The 8800-nt window shown below is 40.3% G+C and overlaps 1 protein-coding gene across 7 annotated transcripts in view; it reads left to right on the plus strand.

Annotated features, from left to right (window-relative positions):
* LOC147021880 (protein FAM117A-like) overlaps positions 1-8800 on the plus strand; it is a 269319-nt gene that overhangs the window by 254615 nt on the left and 5904 nt on the right. For all 7 annotated transcript variants that reach the window (XM_085892291.1, XM_085892296.1, XM_085892293.1 and 4 more), the window contains one exon: positions 117-219. In XM_085892291.1, coding sequence (XP_085748417.1) covers positions 117-219 — 103 coding nt within the window. The remainder of the gene's footprint in view (positions 1-116; positions 220-8800) is intronic.

Genomic DNA, 8800 nt, shown 5'->3' on the forward strand with positions numbered 1-8800 from the left:
GCTGCCATAATCTAAATGCATTTTACTGCTGTTTTACTCTTACTGCCAGTTTCTATTTTATTCAAGTTGGGACTGTAATGTCCATTAAAAAAAAATGGTGATTATCTTTCTCATAGATCCTTGCCAACCATTGTTGGATTATTTCCCGAGGCTCAATGGCTCTACATTTGTGCGAGAAGCACCAGAGGGCTGTGAAATCAAGGCATTTGAAGAGCACGTGTAAGTAAATGTAATAATCGATAATTGTTACTTCTTTCATTGCCTTGGTTTTCAATCAAACATCGTCTTGTCGTGTGCAAATAGTTTCCCCCAATTTTGCAAACATGATGAGCATTGTGGTAGAACAATGACTTGATCTCAATCTCCAGGAAGTCCATTTAATGAAGAACGGACTGTCAATAATTCAAATACCCACAAATTTTAATTAAATATTAGGGGCTATGTTGAAACACTCACCGTTTTTACTCATGCCAATTTAAACAGGACCGAGATGTTTTTATTTGTTTATTCCTGATAGGTGAAATACCCTGAAATCCATGTCTATATAAAACACACCTTTTGGAATACCGGTCACAATTTCCATCCAATCATCATGTAACTTTTTTTCTTTTTAAATTCTCCATGGGTAGGTGCTCCAACGTTGAAAGTTTTGTCAATCGCTAAAGTAGTTGCAGAGAAAACCAATTTAAAAGTGAACAAGTCTGAAGACGACAATGGCTCACGAGCGGTATTTGATGATGTAGATTGTTTCAGAAGTCAAGGATGAGACAATGTGATAATTTTTGACCAAGTTATAATTAATTATAGTGGCCTTCAATCAACAGCTGCAAAATGTCGAAAACCCGGTTTCGTTCAACAACTTTCAAAATTTGACCTTTGCATAACCTTTAAAGGTCACAAAACAATGCTGTTGACATTAAAATAAGGAAACAGGATACGTGCTATAGCTTATTGGAGTTAGTTCGTCGAAGAAGGTCGAAAACCCGGTTTGATTCCCACAACTTTGAAATTTTGACCTTTGTGGCCTTTAAAGGTCAAAGGTCAAGGATTATGACCTTTGGTGAAAAACTTCCTCTGGAACATTCCAGAAACAATATAATGTCATATAGGCTATATGGCATTTCGCACTCCTCGGATTATCCATACTTTGATGAAATCAGCGTAAAAACAAACTAGAAGGGGGCGCCACGGGCAAGGTGTTCGAGATAGAGCAAAATGGTTTCAAGACTTTAGGTGGGGAATGACCTCAAGATTATGCATAAAAAATATTGTCATCCTAGCTCTCAAAGTTTGGGCGGTCGTATGATTTTTATGTCAAAATTTGCAATTTTCTAAGTTTTTGACCTTGTGACCTTGTGACCTTGAGACGAAAATAAAAAATCAGACAACGACAAGTTTTAGATAATTCATTAACCTCCACCATCTTCAAAGATGGATGGAGGTTACTGTTTTCACCCCTTTCTGTTTGTTTGTTTGTTTGTTTGTGAACAGTATTACGGAAAAACTCCTCGACGGATTTCGACGAAACTTGGTGGGTGGTTAGGTATGGTCCAAGGATCATGCCATTAAATTTTGGACTTGGTCCCCCCCCCCCCAAAAAAAAGTTAGAGAAAAATTTTTTTTTTGCATTTCTACATGTTTTAAGTGATTTCCAAGCCCCCCCCCCCAAAAAAAAATGTTGGAGAAAAGAACTATAACTCTCAGCACTGTTAACATCATATTTAATGAATAAGATAAGGTTCACTTGAGTGACAGCAGTATTGGCGACGGAGGTTTTTCACTCTCCCGAGTGTTCCCCCTCTAGTTTTGCTATTCAATTACCGAAGAACCCATTCAATTCAGTCAATTCCCTCAGAGAAGATAGATTTTTAATCCGACTACCCCCTAAAAATGGCTATTGTTGGGCGTGGCTCCATCCACAATGGGCGTCGCATGCCCTCATCCAGGAAAACACAACGAGACATTGATATAGAACACATAACCAAATTTCATCAAGATCAGATCAAAGTCCACGGAGTTATGCTCTGGACAGAGACAGACACACAGACACACATAACGAATATAGTGGTCACTTTGGCTGGCGCTCGTGAACCAATAAAGGTGAAAAACGACGGTGGAAAGAAAAAAAAGTAATGGTCTTGAGTGCGGGCAGAAACAAATTAACGTTCCACACCGTGATCAAGGATTGTTGTGGACGTCTAGTACTAGTTTTTGTTTTTATTTTAAAGTTGGAGCTATCACTTCTACTCAATAAACCAACGGCAATTCAAACCTGGCCTTTCACTTTGCTGTACATTCAAATTGGCTATAAGCAAAATCATTCCAACAACTAATGTTGATGCTGGACACACAAATATAAAATTTAATAATATTGAAAAGAGATTTGTGTACTGGAAAAAACATTGATGGTGAAGGACACAAGCCGTTATGATGAATGGCAATGAACAGACATCAATGTTGGAATATCCAAGATGGAAGCTTGAAGCACACTTTATTTCCCCAGATTCACCGAATTATTTACTTTCACCACAACCTTTTCTTCTTTTTTTAACTGATGCAGCCATATGGAATCTGCTAAAATCACTGGAAGACTTACTTTGGGTCAATATACAGGTAGTTTTGAGCGGTTTCCCAATGATAGTGTGCCACTAATTTTATTGTTTGGCCAGTGTAAATTTTAGAAAGGTGGTTGCACGTGACATTTTCATACCTGTTCGCCTTCTCAGTGGCAATTAAAAGTGAAGCATCAAGCCTGGAACTGTTATGCTGCGTGCGTCAAGACGGCGAAAGTGCATCTTCAACATATTTATGATTGAGCTCATTTTACTATAATTCACCGTGTGTCCATCTGTCTGTTCCCAAGTACCGCAAAAATGGCTGAACCGATCGCAAACATTTTTTGGTTGTGTCATCCTGGGACCCCTTGGAGTAAAATAGGCATAAATATAATAATATGACCCCCGTGACGGCTTCCGGAGGGAGCGGGTGCTTCTAGTTGCAATAAACTGTGATTAAGGGAAAGCATGTCTTCCACCATCATGCTATCATACTCATCCGCATCTGCATTTCAAAATGACATCAAATCTACCATGTGGAGACAACAAAGCACGCACATTTGTGCTGAGGTTCACCTTTGTAGTTATCCCTCGAGTTAACGTTAAGATGAGTCTTTTTCAATGTACACAATTTCTTTGTTTTGTTGCACATCCTCCATTGTGCTGTCCCATTTCTTTTAACGTTCACTCAGGTTTCAAATACCGTTGAGCAAGAGAACATCTATGAAATGCCATGGGCAACCACCTTGCTAAACTTCTTCTGGCAATAAAAAAATTACTGCGACTATCATAAGAAAACTGCTCACAATTCCCTGTATTCACCCAGATTCTCCTATTTCTTTGAAAATATTCCATTTGGGTGCATAATAGGCTATAATGGGCTGCATTTCTCCCTGTATTCACCCAGATTCTCCTATTTCTTTGAAAATATTACATTTGGTTGCATAATAGGCTATAATGGGCTGCATTTAAAGTGCAGTGAGTGATTTGATGGAATTGGGTTATTGGATGGAAAGCAAGCATGGTTCAACACCTCCATCTTGGATTCTCATATACTCAGTGGGTGACTATCCATCACCATCCTTCAAAACGGCTTTACTTCCATTTCCAGATTATATCAACATCACATACAGTCAGCCCAAGCGAGGTCACAGCAGGAAAGCAAATCTCATTTTAAAAAAAAAATCATTTTGTGTTAAATTTCATGTTCATATGTCTATCAAAATTGCAAGTTATTTGAAAAATCCTCGAGTCTACTGTAGCAAATTTTAATGTGCAGTAAAGTAACAGCATATCAACATGGGTTTTAATTACCATGCACTGCAAAGCAGGAGCAACAGCTCCAACCTAAAAGTAAATAACTAAACAAAGTTGTTCGATTCTCATCAATTTTTTTGGTATATCGATGTCGATGTACGATTTGGTGAGGTAGAATATGGGTGTTGATTAATCGATGGATAATGCCATTAAAGAGTGCAGCGTAAAGTACTGTCATCACGGTACCTTGCAGACGGAGAAAGCAAATTTTACAAAAGGGAATTCCATCAGAAGAGGCATTAAACTGGCTGCTCCATAGATCTGCAAGCATTCACTTGAGGAGCAGGCCATTGTGTGCCAGTTACCAAACAGAATTTTTAATTAATTATTGCCCTGGTTAAGGATTTCTTTCACAACACAAGGTATTGAACTCTCCAGTATAAAATTATCAGCTATGGAAACATTTGTGACTGAATTTTGGGTACCTTGATGCTCTGGTTTGGGCTATGGAGTGACAACCACAAATACACAGGTTGTGGATTAAGTTGAAGCTTTCATAATTGGTTGCAGACAAAAAGCTGGCTCTAGTCTCCATCAAATTTCCTCTCAAATGTACTAGAGTATAATGGTAAAACTGCTTCCAAATTTGGCAAACAACTATTTTTTCAAACCTTTTGAAGAATTAGAATGGCACTCAGTCTCACGTCACATGCTCATTCTGAACAAAAATACCATCGTTAACTGAACATGCAATTATAGTATTGGGGCCAATGCTATTATAGGCCATATACCCGTATCAATCATGCACCCTTAGCTTTATTGATGGATTAGGATATTTAACGACGACTTTTATGCACATTAAAGCTAAATTGTCTCAATGAAGATGAATATGAAACTAAAAGCATGCTTTATAACGACAAGCAGTTATGGCCAGGGCCCAAACCACCCTGCTTTGATACAAGGCAGCTTTGATTGGACACAGAGCGACACAGCTAGTTCCTATAAAGTTTTTTGTGGTTTTTATATCTTTGAAGGGTGCTAAACAATAATCCAAGTGATAACATCCTGTCAGGTTTGGGCAATTTGCATAATGTGCAAATGAAGTCAGCCATTACCAAAATTCAGTTTTTTTCTATATCTATGGCTATATATTAGATAGGATGGAAATAATGGTGTCTAAACCTCGGTTTTCATGGTCAAGGAATATAATAATACCAGTTTCAAGTGTCTGAGATGGCAGTCATCTTGGATTCCAAGATGGCCACCACAGTGTTTGGCTATATATGGGATAGGATGGAAATAATGATTCTAAACCAAGGGTTTAAGGGTCTAGCAGTAATGAATGTCTAGTCTAGCAGTCTAGCAGTAATAGCAGTAGCATTAAGTTGATATGCACAGAACTGCTCAACAGAGGGAAAAGATGAAGAACAAGCTCGTCCTAACTGGCCAAGACGCTGTACCAATAGAAGTCAGCTGCGATGTCCTGAGACAGAGGGAAGATCAAGACTTTCATGAAGAAGCAGATGTAATCATGGTTCATCAAATCGTTGACCAAGAATTAACAGGGTCCAACTACACTTTTTTAAAGTTTGAGAAAAATGAAATAAAAAAATTCAGAGTGGAATTTCCACTATCTCATAACATTTTATTTTCATATCGTGTGCTACATAACAGGTACATATAAAGGTTGCATAAAATAATCTTACTTAGTTTCCTCTGTTGCCCTTCTACATGGACTTCTTCTAAATTTGAATGAAATGTCAGATAGACCCTGTTAATTCTCAGTCGACGAAATGTCGAAGCCGGCAGAAGAAGGTGCAACAGCCATCAACGTACTGTGCGATGATACAGACGTCTTCGTACTGCTCCTACATTTTTACCACAAACTTGATCTCACGTGCGGCCGAACAATGGAATCTACTCATTCTGAAAGAGCCTTCGTTGACATAGCAGCATCTGCCAAAGAGCATGCTAAAATAGCTCCACAGCTTCTAGCGATGCACTGCCTTTCTGGGTGCGATACTGTTGCACAACTGTTTGGTATTGGCAAATCAACTGCCATCAAGATTCTTCAGGCCCGTCAAACACTCAAATGCTTGGGTGAGCTTGATGCTCCAATATCAACTATTATTGATGAAGCTCCCAAATTTATCGCGAAGTGCAATGGGTGCACGACTACTGCAAACATGTCCGACACTAGGGTACAAGTATGGTCCCAGAAAATGGGGTGAAAGAACATGACAGCAGCACCAAAACTAAAGACACTGCCACCAACAAGCCAAGCATTCGTAGAAAATGTTCGACGTGCTCATTTCCAGACGGCAATTTGGAAGGCGGCCCTTCATTCAAAGCCCCCCCCCCAACATGAATCCAGAAGAGTACGGATGGGCACAAGAGGAAACTTCCAAGTCTCTTCTTCCTGTTCCAATGCCCACAGATGTTGCACTTGCTCCACCACAAATTTTGGAGTTAATAAGGTGTGGTTGTACTTCAGGCACCCCATGTAGAACAGAACAGCAGTGTGGTTGTTGTGCCACTCATTTACCATGCACTTTCTTCTGTGCATGTCATAGAGATTTAAATATTAATTGCCAAAATGAATGTACAAAACAGGTAGAACATAACATTGACAATGACAAGACCAACAAGGAGACAGCTGATTATGCAAACAATGATTCACCTTTATTACATACTTCGTGCTTCTAATCCTTATAACGGTACCAGCTATTATCAAAAATGTTGGTTAGAAATAGAATCCACTCCAACCATCCTATGCCATATATAGCCAAAAAACTTGGTGTTTGGTGTTCTCAAGCCACATTGGGCCACTGAGTTTTTTTTTTTTTTTAATATATAACACCAGGGGGGGGGGGTGAACTCAGCCTATCATCCTTCCAATGTCAGCAAAATGAATACCGGTGTACTGGACCCATTTAGAATAAGTGTACCATATCCATCATAAGAGGCAACCAGGTTGGAGTCAGGAATGGCTTCCCACATTAAAACCTATGCCAAATCATGATGCAGACAACAAAACAAAATTCCAGATCAGTCAAGGCCCAGGTTGCCAACAACTGCCACCAGTACAGGTGATCAGCAAGGTACCAGTGGAAATTTTGCTACTTCTGGGCAAAGGAGCAGACAGGGAAAACAAGTCAAGGCAGTAGGAGGGGAAGGGTAGAAGTGTGCAGGTGAAAGTTGGAACTCTGAATGTTCAGACAATGACTGGCAAAGCACAAGAGTTCACTAATATGAGGGAGAGAAGAAAGGTGAATGGGGATTAAGCCAAGGAGGATTGGAGGTGGTTTCAAACTGTTCTACCAGTGTGGATGGGAAGAGAAATGGTGTCAGGGTAATCCTGAAGAAAGATTATGTCAAGAGGGTATTGGAGGTGAGGAGAATGTCAGAAAGTTATGAGTGTAAAGTTGGAAATTGAAGGGGTGATGAAAGTCATCAGTGCCTATGCACCACATATGGGATGTGATATGGAATATGAAGATTTCTGGAGTGAGCTAGATGAAGTGGTGGAGAGTGTATCCAAAGATGAAAGAGTGGTGATTGCAGCAGATTTCAATGCACATGTTGGGGAAGGGAATAAAGAGGATGAGGAGGTGATGGGTAGGTATGGTCTCAACAAGAGAAATGCAGAAGGGCAAATGGTAGTAGAGTTTGGAAAAAGAATGGAAATAGCAGTGGTAAATACATATTTCAAGAAAGAGGAACACAGGGTGACATACAAGAGTGGAGGAAAGTGCACACAGGTGGATTACATCTTAAACAAAGATGCAACCTGAAAGAGATTAGTTACTGTAAGGTGGTGGCAGGTGAGAGTGTAGCTCAACAGCATCAATTGATGGTCTGTAGGATGATTTTGGAGATCAGGTTGAGGAAGAGTGTGAGGGCTGAACCAAGGACCAGATGGTGGAAGCTGAAGGAGGAAGACTGTTGTGTGGAATTTAGGGAGAGGTGAAACAGGTGTTGGATAGTGGGAAAGAGGGGTGGGATGATTGGGCATCTACAGCAGAAGTGATGAGGAAGGTACTTGGTGTGACATCTGGACAGAGGAAGGAAGATAAGCAGACTTGGTGGTGGAACAAGGAAGTCCAGGAAAGTATAATGAAGAAGGGGTTGGCAAAAAAGAAGTGGGATAGTCAGATGAAGAAAGTAGGCAAGATTTCAAGGAGTGGCAGCAAAAGGCAAAGAGAGAGGTGGTAAAGGCTAAGAAAAAGGCATATGACAAGATGTATCAGAAGTTGCATACAAAAGAAGGAGAAAAGGATTCATACCATTTGGCAAGACAGAAGGATGTGCTGCAGGTTCAGGTGATAAAGGACATAAATGGGAATGTGCTGACGAGCAAGGAGAGTGTGTTGAGAAGGTGGATGGAGTACTTTGAGGAGCTGATGAATGAAGAAAATGAGAGAGAGAGACAGAGACGGAGACGGAGACGGAGACGGAGACGGAGAATCAGGAAGTGGGATGGATCAGTAAGGATGAAGTGAGGACTGCTATGAAGAGAATGAAAAGTGGAAAGGCAGTTGGCCCAAATGACATACCAGTGGAGTCATGGAAGTGCTTAGGAGAGATGGCAGTGGAGTTGTTAACCAGATTGTTTAATAAAATCTTGGAAAGTGAGAGGATGCCAGAGGAGTGAAGATTAAGTGTACTGGTTCCCATTTTCAAGAACAAGGGTGATGTGCAGAGCTGTGGAAATTACAAAGGGTTAAAGTTGTTAAGCCACACCATGAAGTTGTGGAAAAGAGGTGATGATTTGTGAGCAGCAATATGGGTTTATGCCAGGAAAGAGCACCACTGATGCAATGTTTGCTTTGAGAATGTTGATGGAGAAGTATAAGGAAGGCCAGAAGGAGGTACATTGTGTGTTTGTGGATTTAGAGAAAGCTTCTGATAGGGTGCCAAGAGAGGAGTGGTGGAGAAGTATGTGAGGATCGTGCAGGATATGTTTGAGGACAGTGTGACAGCGGTGA

This window comes from Eptatretus burgeri, chromosome 8 (assembly GCF_056783735.1).
Source record: "Eptatretus burgeri isolate ZD-2024b chromosome 8, Ebu_testis_v1, whole genome shotgun sequence".
NCBI classification, from domain to species: Eukaryota; Metazoa; Chordata; class Myxini; order Myxiniformes; family Myxinidae; genus Eptatretus; species Eptatretus burgeri.